General features: G+C 37.8%; 2 protein-coding genes across 6 annotated transcripts in view; one reads left to right on the plus strand and one right to left on the minus strand.

Moving 5' to 3' along the window:
• The window catches only part of BICRAL (BICRA like chromatin remodeling complex associated protein), a 104,298-nt gene extending 93,340 nt beyond the window's left edge, over positions 1-10,958 (minus strand). For 2 of the 5 annotated variants that reach the window (XM_074310881.1, XM_074310880.1), the window contains exon 1: positions 9,733-10,333. In XM_074310881.1, the coding sequence (XP_074166982.1) occupies positions 9,733-9,829 (97 nt within the window). In that variant the 5' untranslated portion in view covers positions 9,830-10,333. Of the gene's footprint in view, positions 1-9,717; positions 10,334-10,910 lie in introns of those variants that run through there. The other 3 variants (XM_074310886.1, XM_074310883.1, XM_074310887.1) reach the window with 3 other exon arrangements.
• On the plus strand, positions 10,789-13,546 carry TBCC (tubulin folding cofactor C). The gene has a single exon (XM_074310889.1). The coding sequence runs from the start codon at positions 11,328-11,330 to the stop codon at positions 12,399-12,401; it is 1,074 nt and encodes a 357-aa protein (XP_074166990.1). The 5' UTR covers positions 10,789-11,327; the 3' UTR covers positions 12,402-13,546.
• Positions 13,547-21,290: the final 7,744 nt, after the last annotated feature.

A 21,290-nucleotide genomic window follows, 5' to 3' on the forward strand; every position in this document is an offset into this window, starting at 1 on the left:
TAGTTTCTAAAAGTTAACTATCATGGAAGTTCAGGCTTTGGGTATGTTTTAGTAACAAGTTCTCAAAATTAGATTAAGCTTTTAAATATAAATTGCATTGATAATGGTAAAGAAAGTCATTATTTTCTCATTTTTAAATTATTTATCTGATGGTCTTAAAGGATAGAAGAGTTCATTTTGCATTTGAACCCTTGTGAATTTTTTTTTTTAATTCTTATATCAGGTACAGCATTTAGGTAAGGATGGAAACAGCAAATGGTATGTAAAATGAAATTTTCTGAAGTTTCAGAATTATCTAAAAACCTCTAGATTTGGAACCATAGAATTAGAGATTTTTGTCCTCAGAGTTGTCCTGAGAATAAGCCTATTATCTAAGAAAGGATACCTAAAGAGCAGATAGCTACATGAGACATCTGGAATTCAAATTATACTGATAAAAGTGGATATTGAGAATTGGTTACTAGGATACAAAGAGCCTTGATATTAACTAATATTGGGAATAACTATTGTATTACTTTGGTCTTTTGCTTCAAGGTGTTTATAAGTTCTCAGTTACCTCCACGACATATATATCTCCCTTCTCAAAATTAGTCATTGTGAATCCTCTAAGTAGTTAGATATGTATTACTTAAGGTAATTCTGCAATTATGGAAATTGTAATAATAACTTTACTGCATTGTTTGGAACTAGCCCTATGTGGCTAGGAAACTGGATGATTTCTGTTTGTTGTTTAATCTGTTTTTTCCTGACCATAAACTCAAGATTCAAAGATTGATGCAAGGATGCTCCTACCAGGTCCTTCTGAGTACTCCCACAGCTGTCAAACTTGTGAGTGTGAACTCCTGGATCATCTGAAGAAAGCCCCTGCTCCTGAGTGGATGGTAGAAACTTCTGCAGACCTCAAGGTTTAGCTGACATCCAAATAAGACAGCCGTCTCAAGATTCCAGATGAAAGCTGAGTATAATGTCCTAGTGTGGTTTTTTTTTTTTCCCCCATTCTTCCCTTTTATTATGTGCCCAACCACTAAGATCCTGATTAAAGCATTTGTTGTAATTTTCTCCCTCTACATTTTTGCCACCTCCCTTTTTGCTTGCAAGCAAACAATGGTTAGAAATGATACCTGAGACACACTTTCCCAATAAGTCCTCTCAAGGAACCAACTTCCTTGGGATAAAAATGTTCATCCTGGCCCAATTGGCCCCTCATAATATCTTAGCTTATACTTGTCTCTCCTTTATTGGCCAGAAGAGTAGAGGGTTTTGTTTTGAGGGGGTTTTTTTGTTTGTTTTTTTTGTTTGTTTGTTTGTTTGTTTTCCCTCCCTTTGGTCCAAAGGAGAAAATGTCAATATTGGGAGAGATCCTGTTTTTCAGAGCTAAGGTCCAGCAAACAAACTGTTCCCTAAAGCTTGGCATAACAATTCTTTGCACTCACCCCCTCTAGATGATCTTATCTCTGGCAAAATCATACAAGTATTATATAGTTTGATCATCATCAGGTATTCTTTGAATTCAGACAAGTACCTGCTGCATCCATGTTCTGGTCACAAAGCCCTGCTAGGAATCAAACTTGTCATATTGTTGCTGTTATCCCTCATTGTTAGGGCTACAACTGACTTCGAAATCATAGGTGTATTAAGATTTCACCACACTGCTTCAGGTCCCCCCTTCCCCTCCCCCCCACTAGGGGCAGAGCTCCAGTACCTATGTCCTTGCTTGTAAGTCACTTTCCTTACTTTGAAATTAAACTTCTTCCTGACTCTCCTGTCTCTACCCTACTCTATTTGGTTCCAGCCAGCCACAGTTTAGAAGCTGGTTCTGTCTGGTTGACAATACTATTCCAAATAAATGATTTGTCAGAGATGAGGGTGACTTCCTATCTGTCACTGGAAGCAGTCAACCTAAAAGGTAATCAAGGAGAAATAAGATACAAACTTGGGAACCAATGTGCCATGAAATTAAGCTCTGCTGAAAATAAGGGTGAAATGAGGATGATGTGAGTAATGTCCAAAGCAGTGGTAGTTTTAAGAGTGTAGAAAATGAGTTAGAGAATAGCATTTTAATAGTTCAATTCAGCAAAGATTAGAGGCTTATGGGCTAGGTCTTAGGACACAAAGATACATAAGAAATAGTTCCTGACCTCAAGAAGCTGACAATCTACCAAAAAGAACCCAATTAGAAAACATTAAATATCTACTGTGTGTTAAGAGTAGGGATAAAGGAAAGAGGGATTCAAAATATTTCTGTGACATATTCTTTGCTCTTATGGAGATTACAATCTAGTAAATTTCCCTCCAAATGAAAAGGACTCTGTTTGGATATGACATGTCCACCTCCTATTACAGGGAGTTTCCTCCTTAGGATGAGTTTACCACACTGATGAAGTCATAAATCTAGACCTTTAGCTTCCAAAAGATGGGTGGTGCAACATAAAAAAGAATAGTCAAAGACATGTATGCAATTCAAGAAATACTTGCATGACCTTTAGCAATAATAACAATACAGTGCTTTCTATGTGCCAGGATTGGCTAATAAGCACTTTACAATTATTATCTCAATTGATCCTTGCAACTGATCCTTCTACCTCATGGGAGGCAGATGCTATGACTATCACCATTTTATAGATGAAGAAACTGAAGCAAACAGAGGTTAAGCAAGCAACTTGGCTAATGTTACACAGCATGGATCCGAGGCTAGATTTGAAGTCAGGTTTTCCCAATTCTAGGCCTGGCATTCTATCCACTGGGCCACTTTAGCAAGTAAATTTTTCTTCCTGAGCCTCAGTTTCTTCATCTGTAAAAAATGAGTCTCTTTTAGCACTAACATTCTGCTTCTTCAAGGATGTGCGTTTCTGGGCCTGGCTATTTCAAATGATTTTACAAATCACAAAGTACAAAAAGGCACTTTTCTTTTTTCTTTTTTTTTTTTTTTTGATAATAGTTTTTTTATTTTCAAAATATATGCAAATATAGTTTTCAATATTTACCCTTGCAAAACCTCGTGTTCCAAATTTTTCTCCCTCTCCTAGACAGCAATAATCCAGTATAGGTTAAATGTATGCAATTCTTCTAAACATATTTCCACATTTATCAAGGGCATTTACTTTCTATTCTTCATTATTTTAATAATATACACTAGTCATTCACAAACAGTGTGTCAAAATACACTTCCTAGGTGTGCTGATAATTGTATGAGACTTATAGTTATGATTCCATGGAGAGGTCCAAGAATCCAAGTTCTTTAAGAGGGCGACCTCTTTCTTCATGGCAAAGAATAATATTGTACCATGAGCAAAAACTTTGAGAACTGATATTCATAGATAATTCAACACAAGAAATTTCTGTTCCCAAAAGCTTTATCAACTAGAAATCTGTGGGGTAGCCTTTAGCTTTCAATATAGCACTTTGTGCAAGGATATGTTTCTTTGAATTATAGTATGTCATGCCCCTTAACTGGTTTTTAAAACAGGAAAGAGAATGTGAAAGGTCAAACTAAACTTCTGTATCTTAACAAGTGAAATACATAAGTGCTGTTCTGATTAGCAAGTACTTAACTGATGTCTGTGTTTGAATTATTAATGACCAAATAGTAATTTTTCTCTAGTTTGAGAAAGTCTAACTTGCTTTAAAAGTATTTATTTCTTCAGCAGTCCCTTTAATACTATAGAATCATTGAATCTCAGGGTTGAAAAGATTATCAGCAGAGATGTACTGGGAACAACATTTCAAAGTTTTTGATTACTAAATTTTTAGTGTAAGCAATTTCACTTTAGAAATCAGCAAGTACTTAAATCAGTAATTAATAAAACTTATTGTTTTGTGGATCAGCTAGACTAAATAAAGTGATGGAGAAATGCTAACAATACAAATTAAGCTTAAAAGTACATCTTCATGTGTTTTTTTCCCCTGGGAGAGCGAATACACTCTAGGACCTCAGTGATCATTATCTGATTCAATCCATACCAGAAAGGAATTCCCATTTCAAAACATAAGTCAAGTAGATACCTAGTTTCTGCTTGAAGACCTTCTAATAAGTAAAACTGTCACTACCGGTCGCTTATGATAGTCCACCCTCTCCAAAAGATTAAAGATGAAATCAAAGTGACTGAAAATTTTTTATGGGATTTCCTTAGTATAATATCCTAGACTTCTAAGCAGTTGCGATAATACTATTTAAATAATACTATAGCAAAGTATACAAATAACTTGTAAGATAATATATTTATCTTTTTTTCTTTTCTTTTTTTTAAAGAAGTGAGATAGAGGTGATTCAAGACAGTTCTAATAGACTTGTGATGGAAAGAGCCATCCACAACCAGAGAGGACTATGGAGACTGAATGTGGATCACAACATATTTTCACCTTTGTTGTTGTAATTGTTTGCTTGCTTTTTTTTTTTCTTTCTCATTTTTCCCTTTTTGATCTGATTTTGCTTGGGCAACATAATATATGTGCATATATGTTTAGAAGAACTGTATATGTGTAACCCCATCCTCCTAGACAGGGGAAGGTGAGAAAGGGAGGGAAAAAAAATTGAAACACAAGGTTTTGCAAAGGTAAATGTTGAAAACGATCTTTTCATGTATTTTTAAAAATAGAAAGTTATTAATAATTTAACATTAAAGATTAATGTTAAAAATTTTTAGATAGAATTGGGAAATACTTAATGAAATAAAAATATATTTTAAAAAAGAAAGTTAAAAAAAACAGCAGCTTGGCACAAGTGAACTGGAAGGTCAAAGGATCTAGGTTTAATTTCTAACTATTCTACTTACTAATTGTGTGACCTTGAGCAAGTCACTTAACCACTCAATAGGCTCTAATCTATTGCATTTCTATATATCTCTGAGCAGAAAGTATACAGTAAATACACAAAGAAAATGCTTTAGCCTAAGTGGCCTTCTCCCTGAACTCTCTGTTCCCTGAGAATACAATGTACTCTCCCACTTCTATGCCTTAGTTCATGTTGTTCTCCATTCTTGGGACCTCTTCACTGGTTGAATTTCTTTCCATTCTTTGAGGTCCAACTCATATGTTACTTCCATAAACCTTTCTTGACTCCCTGGAAGTGTAATGACTTAATCTCCCAAATCCCCATGAAGCACTTTATATCGAAACTTTCTCATGTATATTTACCTCGCAATATTGTGTTATTTTATAGTTATTGCTGTTTGTGAATTATCTTCCTTCTACATATGAAGGCAGAGATATAAACTTTGTATCTCCCCTATCACCTAGCTCAATGCTCTAAGGGCAACAGATACTTTATAAATAACTACTGAATTAAACCTAGTCCATTTTCACCTCTGTGATAAGGCTGAGATAGCAATTGATAAAATTAATAACTGTCCAGATAAATGTAAGAACAAGATTAAGTTCAATTTAAGTACATTTAGTTCGTATGAGAGGTAAGAAAGAATAGATTAAAGCTGCATTTAGGTCAGTAGTTCTTAAAGTGTGGTTCCCCACACCCCTTAGGGGTTCTCATACTCCTTTCAAAGAATCTAAGAGGTCATAATAATTATTTGCCTATTAAAACAATCCTTTCTTTTCCAATTACATATCTATGATTGGTTGGATGTTCTTCATATATTTCACCTAAAATAACATATCATAACACAGAATATTGAAGTATTTATGAGAATCCAGCTGTTTCCTATTAAGCTAGACATTAGCGTGACAAAAAATATGTAAATAAAAAATGTGAATTAAAATATGGCAAATGCTGACAAAATATGTAAGTTAAGATATTTACATTTTTTTTCATAAAAACATGTTCCTTATGTTTAACATGTAATAAGTTTCTTATTTTAAAATGAATTGATCAATATTTTAAATTTTTATCACTTTAAATTTCTAATAGAGCAAATATCAATACATATAATCCACATAAACAAAAGTTCTTTGGAGTCCTGAATGATTTTTAAGAGTTTAAAGAGACCAAAATATTTGAAAACCACTGACTTAGATAAAAACTAAGGACAAGACTAGGACTAAGCCAGAGAATAATACACTCTATAGAGCAAAGACAGGATCCCTACCCATGACAAGAATCCAGGTATCTGGAATCACTTAAGCATCTGAGTTAAGATAATGAGGAAAAGGACATTAGGCTGAAAAGCAGCATACCACCTAGAAATATCAAAGACAAATAAAGATGGTTGAAAATGCAGCCAGATTTCATTTGAGGACTCTAGTCACACCAATATTTTAAAGTAAAAGGATAAACCATCCTGAAATGAAACTTTCTGTATAAAATTATCCAGTGAAAAAGATGAGATTTGAATTTGGGTCTTCTAGACTTCTAACATAATTCTACCTACTACTTCATTTTCTTACAGTCCCTCCCAAGTATTTCCCCTTGGAGTTATTGGGGTTTAAATGATATGATATATTAAAGCATTTTGTAATATTTAATGCATTATGTACATGTCAGTTATTATTAATTATATCAGAACTTGAATGTCAACCTGGAGCCTCTGACTCCAGATCTAGGCCTCTTTCCACCTACGTGAATGTCTGTGTAGGAGTGCATTTCTGCATAAGTATGTGTGTGCCAGACAGAAGAAACATCTTGACAGCTCTTGTTAATAAAACCCCGAAAACTGAAATACCCCGTCAGTTGCAGATTTGTCCTAAAATCCTCTTTCAACTCTCCTTTTTTTTTTTTTTTTTTTAAAATAGCAGCACTTTCATCCAAGGAGTTGCTGATCTGACAAATCCTCACTTTGTCTCAGGACCAACTTGAATCTCACCTATTTGCCAGGAAGTTTAGGCTCTTCACTAGTTTCTAACCCCCTCTAACCGTAGTGCCTAGATAATCCCATTTACACTAATTAGTGTTTATATTTGATGATGACTATAGGATTTACAGCTGGGCTGGAAGAGCACCCAGCCCCACCTTAGGTTTCAAAACCATAAGGAAATTAATACGGGAAGTAGGAAGTCGATGGAGGAAAGACAAAGGAATTGATTCTTCCTTAACTAGCTCCTTTCTAGGAATAGGACATTCCCTTATCCAAAACTATTCTTCATATTTGTGGCTCAAGGAACACTTGTCTGACAATTAACCCTAAAAATAACAGAGCCATATTATCTAATTTTAGAAAACAGTTGCTAGAAGGCAGAGATTTTATCTGTTTTATATGAAAATACCTTTATCCTCTGCAAATACCATTGTTTTTTTCTGAAAATGTAATATCATGATACCAAGAGTAGAAAAAGATCATCTGGTCCAACTCCCTCATTTTACAGATGAGAAAGTTGGGGCACAGAAAGAGGAAAGAATTTGTCCAGAGTCACAAAGGTAACCTAGCAGGACAACTAGAGTTTCTAATCCATATCTAAAATCCAAAGTCCAAATCTCTTACCACTACACTACACAGCTTTTTTTCCTGATAAGAAAAAGATAAAAATACACTAAGGACAAAATTCCTTTGCCTTAAGGTTTCTAGAAAGGGTATTTCATTTGTATGTAAACTAAGGAGCTTTAATTCACTTTGTACTGTAGTATGGTATACAATTAATTCATCATGCAGCATGGTCGAGTGGTAAAAGAAGAAAACTTGGGTTCAAATTCTGCCTCAGACTCTAGCTATGTGACTCTAGTCAATTCTAAGTGCCTGGATCACAGAAGGCATTTTGACTTGGCACAATTTCATTTGGCCTCAGTTCAGCTTCTGCAAAATGAAGATGTTGAATCTAATAAGACTCTTAATGTCCCTTCCTATAAGCCAACCTATAAATGGCAGCCTAGAGTACTGACTGAATCTAGGCTCAAGCCCTAACTAAGATATTAGGACTGGGAAAGGTCCTTTGCTTTTCTAATTCTTCGTTTTCTCATCTTCAAAATGAGGATGATGAAGTTACCACTATTGACCTTACGAGGTTTTGTAAAGAAATGCTCTGCAAACTTTAAAGTGTTAGGTAAATTCAAGTTATTATTATGAATGGCATACCAGTCATTTTGTAAACCGCAATGAAAAATATTATACAGGTAACACATACTTAAATTTTAGCTCAGGAAATGAACCCTGATATTTCTACTTGGAAATTTAAAAGATAAAAAACACATATGGGCCTCTTAATAGTTTTCTTTTTTTCTCCTCAAAATTAGCTAAGAGTCATCACATGTTTACCCACGTAGTTGTTCTTTAGAAGTCTGGACACAAATCTCTGTATATGTTTTGATATTGAAGTGTTATAATTCATTTTACAGTATATTATTCATTCTTCTTTCTACAAAACCATTGTTCACCTCTGGCAAGCTAAAAAACAATTTTAATATTGCATGGTAAAATCACTAAGTAACAATATCGCTTTTATCCTCTGTTTAATTCTCCAATACCAAGATTGCTATTTCAAAGTTCTATTTTAGCATATAATCAAAAAGTTGTTATTAAATCTAAATGCATGCTGCTGTGCTGACCTCTTAAGATGACTTGCATGACTAGGTCTCTGAGACCCCTTCTCCATAAACTCCTAATCTAATTGAAAATTATGCCAAGACGTCATAGGATCAGCCGTGAAAGGGACAGCTAATCCAGCCCTTTCATTTTACAGTTGAGGAAGTAGGAGTCTGCATATGATTAAATGACGTGTCCAAGGTCACACAGCTATTAAGTGGCAGATCCAGGATTTACAAAGTACCTTGACTTTTAACACAGCAAACTTACCACTGTACCATACACTGTCTCTCCCCTGTTCATTTTAACCCAGTACATTCTGAAGATGCTACTCAAGGGAGTATGGTAGATGAACTACATAATTTCCTTTTTTCTCCTTATTTCTTTTCTATTTTAAAGTATGGTATTGTCACAGTAAAAATAACATAGGTTCTGGCTTCAGCAGCACACATATTAAAATTGTTAAGCTAAAGAAATTAGCATGGCCTAAGAGCAAGGTTGATTCAAATTTGTGGAATTCCCTAATTTTTTATTTAAAAAAGAAAATCATACAACCAAGCAAAATCTTCCTTTAGAAAGAATTTAAATTTGTTAAAATAATTCTATTATATTTAACTTTCCATATAGCCTGACAACCACTTTAAATTATTTAATAATGACTCAAAATTAGATTGTCCACAACATCAATCAGGTCCATATATCTAATCACATGTTCAGCTACCAGAATGGTTAAAACCATATCTACCAACTAAAGAAGGGGAAACTGGCTAGTTCAGAAAAGAACAGGAGGCCCTTGGTAAGATTTATTTTTTTCCTATCAGGTAATCTCAGAAAAGCTAATATGTTTTTTTCTGGTTTAACTAATGACACAAAGCAGACATGTTTCTTTAGAAGGACTTCTAAAACTAACTGATTGTATTTTATCGTTAGGCCATAACTAGTCTGCCTTTGAAGTGAAAAAACAAACACAAATCTTATTTTTAAAAAAAAAAAAAAAAACAACTTTCACACGTCTTGATCATAAAACAAATCTTAAGAAAATGTTGGAGTTCTAAAATAGCAGATACAGAAGAAATCAACGAAATAAACTTATACTACTAAGTCAAAACTGAATCTCTAACATTCCATTTCCTCTCCATCACTTTCCCACCTCTCTTCTCAACAATCCTCACCAGCCCTCAAAAGATACATGATTTCGCCATAAGATGTCATCATTGATAAATACCAGCCTCTCTAAATCACTCTAGTCAAAGAATATAAAAGATAGAGGAAATACAGACAGGATATAAGGGTTTGGAGCACTTTTTAAACTTACAGGTTTGTCCCTAACCTTGTAATACTCCCTGATTGAGTGATGCAATGGTCATAATGACCAATCTTTGGATAGTAAATTTCCATTTTCTTAAGGATGGAGGGTGGCAGGCCATGAAGAAAAGATGAAGGGTTCAGTTGCTTTGTCACCTCCTAAGGCATATAGTTTTGAATCCAGTGACCACATCTTCCCTCAGGAAGAAATAGTTTTGGAGGGCGGAGCATTATCCTCCCCATCAGGTTTTCAGACTTTTTCCACTACTCTATCTTAAGCTTATTCCACCCCCATCCTCCCACTGTCAGTATTTCAGGCTGGGCTTTCAAATTTACTTCCGGTGACAAACTCCTCCCCTTGCCTCTAGAAATAATGTAACAATTTCCCCCAATTTTTTTTTTCCTAAAGGGAGACGTAGGTTGCAGCGTTCGAGCTGCTCAGAAACTAAGGTTTTCTTTCCCCTACCTATCAACCTAGCCAGCTGTGCCCAGCTGGGGCGGGGAAAATGAGCGTGTAAGGTGAAGGAGGAAGAGGGAAAAAGGGGGGGGAGGTTAGGATCTCCACTCCACCCCCACCATTCCCACTGCTGCATTTGGAGGGGAAAGTATCCACCTCTCCCCCCATCCCTCCCCTCCCACTCTCGCAATGGCTAACCTCCAAACCAATATATCCCAATCTAGGTTGGTTTCGTTCCCTCCCGATCCGGTCACCATTCTCTCCTTTTCCCCGCCTCCCTCCCCCTCAATGCTCCCCCCCCCCAAGGCCTCGTCTGTCTGCAGGGATCCAGAAGCAGATGCTGCTGCGGAGGCCGCGCTCTGCACAACTGCAGGGGTTTGGGGGGTGACCAGGGACAGGGCGGCGGCGACAGCTGGAGCAGCTGTGGGAGTGGAGGGGGGGTCGTGGAAGAGAAAGCGAACGCAGGGCAGACAAGCGGGGTCCCCAGCTGTTCCAGCTGCTTCTTCCTCCACCGCTGGCCCGTGCAATATTTTTCCTTCTGCCTCCCTTCTCCCCCCCCCCCATCTTTCTCACCGCTACCTGAACCCTCCCTGGGAGCGCGCACACACACTCCCTAACAGCAGGTCTCAGGCCTGTAAGGGGGAGCGGGGAGGAGCTGGGGTGGGGGGGCAGGGGGAGGCCTACGAGTTTCTAACCTTGTTCTTATAAACAAACCCACATGTGCAGCTGCCGCTGCTGCAACTCACCCCACAATCCCGGATACAAGTCCTGCCCCTTTAAGAGAGAGAGGAAAAAAAAAACAACCTTCCCTAGCCCGCCTCCCACCCCTCCCTTCCCCTCCCTTTGACAGGGACCTTTGTCTCCCTCCCGTCAGCCACGCCCCTCCTCCTTCTCCACCTCCTCCTCCTTCCCATTCTCCCCCTTCCCTCTCCTTCCTGCCTCCTCCCTACTGGCACGCTCCCTCCCACTCCTCTCCGCGGTCTCAAAGAGGCGGGGGTAGGGGGTAGTAGCGATCCAATAGAAAGAGAGAATGAGGTAGGGGCTGCGGCGTCGCTCACGTGAGCCAATGAGAGGGCACCTTAGTGAGGGGGCCCCACGGAGCGCGGGTCTAGCGGGAGACGGGAAGGGACCGAGAAAGGCTGAAGACTAGAGAGGAGGGGGTGATGGAGCCTGCGGACGCTTCTGCAGCAGCCACGTCCCCCACCTCAGCCGTTCCCGCGGACATGCCGGCGGCTAACGGGGACATGGGCGGGCCCCAGTGTGGTCGGGGCCTAGGCCTGGTGCCCGAGCGGCTCCAGAAGCGCGAACAGGAGCGGCTGCTGGAGGTGGAGCGGCGGAAGCAGGAGCGGCAGAACCAGACCGTGGAGGAGGAGAAGAGCGACTACTTCGCTGCCGCCTTTGCCCGCGAGCGGGAGGCAGTGGAACGGCTGCTGGAGTGCGCAGAGCCCGCGCGACTGAACGAGGCGGCCTCGCGACTGCAGGCTCTCCAGAAGCTGCTCAACGATGCCGTGCTCTACCTGGCGCCTTACGACGTGCGGCTGGGCCAGGAGACGCTGGCGCGGCTGCAAGGGACCCTGGCGGAGCGGCGTCAGGAGCTGCAGCCCAAGAAGCGCTTCGCCTTCAAGTCCCGCCGGAAGGACGCCGTCAGTCCGAGCCCTAGTGCCGCAGCCGCCGCCCCGCCGCCGCCGCCCCAGCAGCCGCCTTCCGAATCTCTGTTGCCGGTCGCGGTCCCCGTCCCCTCCGGCTTTGGCTTCTCCAACCTGGAGTCGCAGATCCTGCAGATGCAGGCCGAGGAGCTGCACCAGCGCGACATCCTCCTAACCGGACTGACGGACTGCACCATCCGGCTGTACGGGAACCCCAACACGCTGCGGCTGACCAAGGCCCGCGGCTGCACGGTTCTCTGCGGCCCCGTTTCCACCTCCGTGTTCCTGGACGACTGCGTCGGCTGCGTCCTGGCTGTGGCCTGTCAGCAGCTCCGCACGCACAGCACCCGGGACACCCGCATCTTTCTGCAGGTGACCAGCCGAGCCATAGTGGAGGACTGCAGCGGCGTCCAATTTGCCCCGTACTCCTGGAGCTACCCGGGGATCGACCAGGACTTTGAGGGGTCTGGGCTGGACAGAAGCAAGAACAACTGGAGGGAAGTGGACGACTTCAATTGGTTGGCTCGAGGTGTGGCTTCCCCTAACTGGAGTATTCTTCCAGAATCGGAGTGGATAATGCAGTGGGATTGATAATGTCGGTGGTGCCCCGGCCTACGTTCCCCCTGTTAAATGACTGCAATTAAGTGACGCCACAATGCACCTGTTCTTAACACTTGCACTTTATTACACGTTCTCGGTGTCTTAATACCGTCTATCGCAAGGATTCTCTGCTGTAAATTTCATTGTAAATAGCTCACGTTTAAACAGCGCAGTGCCTCTGGTAATGGGTAATTTTAAGAATAGAGTCATCTCTTTTTTTTTTTTCTGGCCTTTTATTGATGGCTAGCTGATAAGAATTGGCTGCATTGGGGTGAATAAAAATGAAAAGGGTCGTGAGTGTGTATTCCTTTAATAGTTTTTAATACCCTATGGAATATCACTGATTGCTAGTTAGTATGGAAAAGCAGTAGTTTTAGTGCCCTGTGGAATACAGAAAAGCGGTGAGATCACTTAAGTTGATGGCCATTGAATTATTTTGTAAGCCAGCTCAGTTTCCTGTTTCAGGATGACTTCACTGTGCTATTTAATGGCTGGGTGTGCCTATGTGTCTTCATCATTTATATTTGTTTAGGGATCCGGAATGTGGTTGTAGAATCCAGCTCTACCCCTGAGTTTGCAGTTTTCTTCCAGAGTTCTAGCGTTGAGCTCTCCTAACAACTTCCCTGTGTTTTGTTAAGAATTTGGGGAGTGGGGAGCCTTTATCAACTTTGGGTGCCTGCAACAGAATTATTTTGTGAAGGAAAATTGCTAGATTTTTAGGAGTTGATTGAGACAAATACCAAATAAATCTTAGAAGTTTTTAAAAATCTGTTTTCCTTTTTTCTTTCTTTTTTCCCTCATTTTTCTTAGAGGATAACTAACATCCACAAGTTCTTAAATGTACAGACATCCTTTTTTGAAATTTTATAGAAGAATGGTTCAGTCTTATTGGTTTGAAATAAATTCTCACAAGGCGTGTACTTTATACATTGTATAATATGTGACTAGATTAAAAAAAAAAAACCTAAGTCACACTAATTGTCCTTCAAAATTTGATTAAATTGTTTGCAATTTTCTTACAGGTCAGGTTAATTACAATCCTGTAAAATTGCTGTAGCAGCTTAAGAAGTAATATTAATAGAAAATGAAGTTGAGGATGCAACTTGTTTTTTAATTAAAGCTTTTTATTTACAAAACATGCATGTATAATTTTTCAACAGTGGCCCTTGCAAAATCTTTTGTTCTAAATTTTCTCCTCCTTCCCCCACCCCATTCCCTAGATGGCAGGCAGTCCAAATACGTGTTAAATATATTAAAATATATGTTAAATCCAATATATGTATACATATTTATACAGTTATCTTGCTGCACAATCAGATCAAGAAGAAAAAAAAAAACCAAAAAACAAAATGGAAGCAAACATCAACAGAAAGAATGAAAATGCTGTGTTGTGTTCCACACTCTATTCCCTCAGTCCACTCTGGGTGTAGATGGCTTTCTTCATCACTAAACAAGTGGAACTGGTTTGAATCATCTCATTGTTGAAGAGAGCCACATCCTTCAGACTTGATCATCATATAGTCTTGCTGCCATGTATAATGATCTGGTTCTGGTCATTTCAGTCAGCATCAGTTCATGTCTCTCCAGGCCTCTCTGAAGTCATTCTGCTGGTCGTTTTTTACAGAACAATAATATTCCATAACATTAATATACCATAATTTATTCAACCATTCTCCAATTGATGGGCATCCACTCAGTTTCCAGTTTCTAGCCATTACAAAAAGGGCTGCCACAAACATTTTTGCACATGTGGGTACCTTCTCTCCTTTAAGATCTCTTTGGGATACGGGTCCAGTAGAAACACTTTGGGGGTCAAAGGGTATGCACAGTTTGATAACTTTTTGAACATAGTTCCAAATGTGCAACTTGTTTTATGAAGTAAATGGTGGATATTAAAAATTTCCTCAATGAGTGCCCCCTAGGTATAGACTGCTATATTAATATTTGGGGGAAGTAAAATTTAATTTTTAAAAATGGTTCAAGTGGGTCACATTTACATACTCAGGCTTAAGAACTCAGTTTCCTTTTTCTGTAAGGGTTAGGATCAAATGGAATAATTTTTGTAAAATGCTTGGCACAGTGCCTGGCACATAATATACACTATAAAAGTATTTTTACTCACAATTTTTACATAGCACTCTAAACTTTACATGTATTGAATTCTCACAATAAACCATATCAGGCAAGGTTTGTGTCCCATTTTTACTAATGAAGAAAAATAGACTCAGGTTTTTTCTTTTGCATTCTTACTGTTCTTTTGATTAAACATTCATTTCCACACGTATTCCTTTCCCAAAGAGCCATCCCTTGTGACAAAGAAAAGAAAGGTAAAACTCAGCAACATTGAAGTCTATAAGAATATTCAATGTCATGCGCATTCTCCTTATTGCAAAATAGGTAGCATTTGTATTTTCCCTCTTTTTAGGGAATTGAATATAATCATATAAGTTTATATGATTATATATAGTTATATCATATGAATATAAGTTTATATGATTACATATAATTTTCTCGGTTAATCTTACACAAGAAGGTTTCAAAGTGAGCAAAGGATGAGAGGGAATTTTTTGATTCAAAACAGTTTTCTTTTCAGTATAGGCAAGAGAAAACACTTTCCTGCATTGTAAATAACCTCCTTATTGATTTTTCTGCTTTGTCTTCCTCTAATTTTTCTTCTACACAGATGCCAAAGCATTGAGTTTACCATGTCACACCCATATACATTCTATAGATAAGGCATTTAAAAACTTTATAATTATATTCCAGCCTACCAAGTTGTACTTAATTCTATTCTATCTTGGTTTTCCCTGGCCTTGTTGTCTCCCATTCTTTGAATGTATTTTCCTCAGCTTCCTTCAGGGCTCAACTCAGGTACTATTTCTTATAGGAAACCTTTCTAATCAGTGTTCTCAAATTATCCTGTATTTATGCATGAATGAAAAAGTGTTAGGTATTTATTCTGTGTTATGCACTGAGAATTCAAATTGGAAAAATAATACACTATGTACTTTCAGGAATTTGCGATATATTTGGGAGATACCACATGTAAACATTCAGAAGAAAAACCTGTTAGTTCCCTAAAGGGTTAAGTAACAAGGTAGATAATAAGTGAAAAGTTGCCCTAACAAATGTGCATAAATGAACAGAACAAATTCTCACACTGGCCACATCCAAAAATGTATGTTAAATGTTGCCTCTCTAAGTGTGTTATCATCAGCCCTCTAGTTAAAATCTATTTTTTTTTTTTTTTTTTTTTTTTTGAGTCTGGGGTTAACTTTCCCAGGGTCACACAGCTAAGAAGTGTTAAGTGTCTGAGACCACATTTGAACTCGGGTCCTCCTGAATTCAAGGCTGGTGCTCTGTTCCACTGCGCCACCTAGCTGCCCCTGGTTAAACTCTTAAAAGCTCAACTTTTTTTCAGTAGATTTGTCTTCCCTTCCCACCCCAACCCCCCACTTCCCAGTTGAAAAAGCAAGAAAAACAAAACCTGTGTTACAAATATGTCTAGTTAAGGAAAACAAATTTCTGAATTGGCCATGTTTAAAATATATATATATATATATATATATATCTGCACTCTGAGTTCATCACCTTTTAGAAGTGGGAGGCATGTTTCATACTGAGAAATCATGTGGGTCATTGTATTGATCAGGGTTCCTAAATGTTTAAAAATTGTTTGTTTTTATATTATATAAATAGTTTTCCTTATTCTTGTGTATAGTTCATACAAATAATTTAAAAAATATTTTTATTGAAGCTTTTTATTTTTCAAAACACATGTGGACAATTCTTCAACATTAATTAGCCTTTGCAAAACCCTTTGTTCCTATTCCCACCCCACCTTCCTCCACACCCTCCCCTAGATGGCAAGTAAGTAGTCCAATATATGTTAAACATGGTAGAAATATATGTTAAATTCAATATATGCATACATATTTATACAATTATCATGCTGCATAAGAAAAAAAGAGAAGCAAAATAAAATGTAAGCAAACAATAACAAAAAGAGTGAAAATGCTATGTTGTGAACCACATTCAGTTCCCACAGTCCTCTCTCTGGGTGTATATGGCTCTCTTCATTATTGAACAATTGGAACTGGTTTGAATCATCTCATTGTTGAAGAGAGCCACATCCAACAGAATTGAACATCAAATAATCTTGTTATTGCCATGTATGCTCTCCTGGTTCTGCTCATTTCACTTTGCATCAGTTCATGTACGTCTCTCCAGGCCTTTCTGAAATCATCCTGCTGGTCATTTCTTACACAACAATAATATTCCATAATATTCATATACCACAATTTATTCAGCCATTCTCCAATTGAGGGGCATCCATTCAATTTCCAATTTCTAGCCACTACAAAGAGGGCTGCCTCAAACATTCTTCCTCATGTGGGTCTCTTTTCTTCCTTTAAGATCTCTTTGGGATGTAGGCCCAGTAGAAACACTGCTGGGTCAAAGGGAACGCACAGTTTGATAACTTTTTTGAGCATAGTTCCAAATTGCTCTCCAGAATGGCTGGATCCGTTCAAAGTTCCACCAACAATGCATCAGTGTCCCAGTTTTCCCACCAACATTCATCGTTATTTGTTCCTGTCATCTTAGCCAATCTGACAGGTGTGTGGTGGTATCTCAGAGTTGTCTTAATTTGCATTTCTCTGATCAATAGTGCAAATCATTTCTTTTCAACACAATAGTAATCCATCACATACATATACCTTAACTTGTGCAGCAATTGTTAAGCACTCTTTTAGTTTCCAATTCTTTGCCAACACAAAAAGAGCTATTTTTTGAATGTATGAATCCTTTTTCTTTAATCTTTGTGAGAATCTATACTTAGTTGTGGTATCAATGGGATATGCAGAGTTTAATAGATTGGGAGGCTTAGTCTAAACTGCTTTCCAAAATAACTGGACCAGTTCACATCTCTACCAATATTTCTTTATTGTACCTGTTTTCCCATAGGCCCTCCAAGTTTTTGTCAACACATAAATCAAGCAAAACAAATTCTCACATTAGCCATGTCTAAAAGAAATAGATCTTAATCTTCATTCTTTATCTTTTTGTGAGGAGATGGGCAGTATGTTTCATCATGAGTTTTCTGGAGTCATAAGTCATTTCAGAGTGTTAAAATGGCATTTACACTATTGTTATATACTCTATTCTCCTGATTCTGATTCATTATCTCAGTTCACACAAATCTCAAGTTTATCTAAACTATTCTCTTCAAAATTTCTTATAGGACAGCTGTATTCCACCAAATTTATACCGTACTTTATGGTTACTTCTTCAGTTCCCAATTCTTTGGCAAGACAAAAATTATTATAAATGTTTTTGGACATCCTTAAAGTATATTTTGCCTAGGACCAATCATTCTACTAAGCTATCCTCTTTTCTCCCCTTTCCCTTCTTCCATTTCTCTCCTATTTCTCTATTATGTGAAATGTATTTGTTCCCAGCTATGTGTATTCTTTCCTCTTTTGAGCAATTCAGATGAGAGTGGGGTTCAAAAATGTTACCTGCTCTTCCCATTCCTTCCACTTTGTTTATGTAGACATCTACTTTCAAATCACAATCATTGTTTCTCCCATCCTTTTTTTTTTTTTTTTTTTTTGCTCCCTCCTCCCCAGTATATTCCTCTTCCCCTTCCTTTTCATTCTTGTTTTAAGATAATCAGGATACAATAGACAATACAAGATACAATCCTCCTGATGATAGGTTTCTAAGTAGACATGTGTCATTTCCCCATATCAGAATGCAAGCAATTGATTCTTATTCATTCCCTTATGATTGTTCATGTTAATTTTTTTTTCTGTTTCTTTTGTCTCTATTGTTATACTTCAAAGTTTTTGTGCAGCTTTGGTCTTTACGTCAAGAAGGCTTGGAAGACTTCTATTTTTTTTCTTAAAGCTTTTTATTTTCCATGTTAATTTTTCAACACTAACCCTTGCAAAACCTTGTGTTCCAATTCCCCTCCTTTTCCCCCAGATAGGCAAGCAATCCAATATATGTTAAACATGGTATAATATATATGTTAAATTCAATATATGCCTTCATATTTATACAATTATCTTGCTGATACAAGAACAATGAAATCAAGAAGGAAAAAAATGAGAAAGAAAATAAAATGTGAGCAATAACAGGAAGTGTGAAAATGCGCTATTGTGAACCACATTCAGTTCCCACAGTCCCCTTTCTGGGAGTAGATGGCTCTCTTCATCATTGAACAATTAGAATTGATTTGCATCATCTCATTGTTGAAAAGAGCCACATCCATCAGAATTGATCATCATATAATATTGAAGTTGCCATTTACAATGTTCTCCTGGTTCGGCTCATTTTACTTAGCATCAATTCATGTAAGTCTCTCCAGGTTTCTCTGAAATCATCCTGCTAGTCATCTCTTATAGAACAATAATATTCCATAACATTCATATACTACAATTTATTCATCCATTCTCCAATTGATGGGCATCCATTCAATTTCCAATTTCCGGCCATAGAGGGCTGCCACAAACATTTTTGCACATGTGGGTCCCTTTTCTTCTTTTAAGATCTCTTTGAGATATAATCCCAGTAGAAACACTGCTGGGTCAAAGGGTATGCAGAGTTTGATAGCCCTTTGGACATAGTTCCAAATTGCTTTCCAGAATGATTGGATTCTTTCACAACTCCAACAATGTATCAGTGTTCCAATTTTCCCACATCCCCTCCAACATTCGTCATTATCTTTTCCTGTCCTCTTAGCCAATCTGAGAAGTGCTGTAGTGGTGCCTCAGAGTTGTCTTAATTTGCATTTTTCTGATTAATAGTGATTTGGAAAACCTTTTCATGTGGCTACCAATAGTTTCAAGTTCTTTGAGACTTGTCTGCTCATATCCTTTGCCCATTTACCAGTTGGAGAATGGCTTGAATTCTTATAAATTTGAGTCAGTTCTCTATATATTTTAGAAATGAAGCCTTTATCAGAATCTTTGAATGTAAAAATGTTTTTCCAGTTTATTTTTCTCCTTTTAATCTTGTCTGCATCAGTTTTATTTATACAAAATCTTTTTAACTTAATATAATCAAAATTATCTATTTTGTGTTCAATAATGAATTCTAGTTCTTCTTTGGCCACAAATTCAAAAGTCTTCTATTTCATTAAAGGTACATTCTCCTATAGAACTGAGTGCAAGTAGCTGAAGTGAAGATCTCTCATAACCATGGACTAAAGTAGATCAAGCCTATAGGCCTAAGTTTCAATTTCTTAAAAATCATGTGGTAGTGGGGGGGAAGAAAGATTTATAACCTGTCAACATTCCAGTTCCTAATCAGGGAACACATCCTATATAACTAATCAGAATGTATATGAGGGATACTGGGGGTGGGTCTGGTCTGGGGTTGTTTTTCTTGGAGTACTCTGTATAAAAGTTGCAAGTGGGCACTGGGTGGCAGCTCTTTCCTGGCTCCAAACACATCCCTTTTGCTTGGAGTTTGGATGACCACTCACCTCTTGCGAGGTCCTAAAAAAGTTTTTGTTCTATACCTTGAGACACCCCTGAGAGTTTAATTTTGGATAAAATTGTCCCACATAGAATTATACTCAGTTCCACAGAGTTTTCATTTGGGGGTTTCTTTGAGGCACTTATTTCTATTTATTCTTTCCCTTCTGGTTTTAAGAGATTTGGGCAGTTTTATTATTTTTGTGGGAATATAATATCATAGCTTTCACTTAGTCTACTGATTCTTAAATCTTCTTTCCTTGATCTCTTTTCTAGGCCATTTGTTTTTGCTGTGAGATACCTCACAGTTTCTTCTATTTTTTTTGGGGGGGAGTCTTTTGTCTTTGTTTTAATACTTCTTAATGTCTCATGGAATCATTAGCTTCTTTCTATTTTGGCCATAATAATATTCAGATTTATTTGTGGCTTAGGCAAAGTTTTGTACTTCTTGTTCTAAGCTATTAATTATCTTTCTTCCATAACTCATTTTTTTCACCAGTTTTTCCTCTAGTGAAATCATTCCTTTATTAAAACAAACAAGCAAAAATTTATTTTTAAAACTCTCTTTAAACTCTTGCTTTATTTTGTGCCTAACCTATGTTTTTCTTTCAGACTTTTCTTTTAGCTACTTTGGATCTATTCTCTTTTGGGGGATTTGTGTTTTGAGGTGACAAAAAAATCTTTTTATGGTAGTATTCTTTTTTTTTTTAAATGTCTTTGTTTTGCTTTTTGCTCATTCTTTGAACCTACTTCCTATCTTCTTAATTTAGATTTGAGATTAGAGTGAGGCTCTTTGCACTTCTGGTCTAGGCTAGTCCTGTTGCTATTTTCTTGGGGGTACTGAGTATTGTATTATTCCAAACTCTCAGGGATAGCTCAGTCTGGGAATTCACAAGCTTTCAGTGCTTCCAAAGTCTTCTCTGTTCTAAACTCAGCAAGTTTCTGACTGAGGTTTGGGACTGAAAAATATTCTTACAGATCTCTTTTTAATAGAAGTTTCAGTAGACTTCTGCTAGATTCAATCACTATCAATCAGCTGAGAACTTCTTGTTGGGTTCAGATCAAAAGAGTTGCAAGCTTCATTTTGGTCTCATATTCCTGCCCTTGTTATTCCTCTGAAAGTTCAGATTGAGGTTAGGACTAAAACTGAGACCAGCTTCTATTCTGATTTCAGGACCAGTGCCACATAGATGCAGTTCATATCTGAACTTGGTTTTTGCTCTATACACAGCCTAGGAACTGCAGCCATTCTTTCTCCCAGAATGTAATCCGTAGGTGATATGGACTTCTCTCTTTTCCTGTCAGGAAGAAACCCTGTTTCTGGCTGTTATCAGATATAACCAATTTCTAGACTATCCTATTTGTACAGAATGATTTTGACAATGGATATAACTCT

Source organism: Sminthopsis crassicaudata, chromosome 4 (assembly GCF_048593235.1).
Source record: "Sminthopsis crassicaudata isolate SCR6 chromosome 4, ASM4859323v1, whole genome shotgun sequence".
Lineage (NCBI taxonomy): Eukaryota > Metazoa > Chordata > Mammalia > Dasyuromorphia > Dasyuridae > Sminthopsis > Sminthopsis crassicaudata.

What these genes read in the sequence shown, in the direction of transcription:
- TBCC (XM_074310889.1), top strand. Translation starts at nt 11,328, where the DNA reads ATGGAGCCTGCGGACGCTTCTGCAGCAGCCACGTCCCCCACCTCAGCC.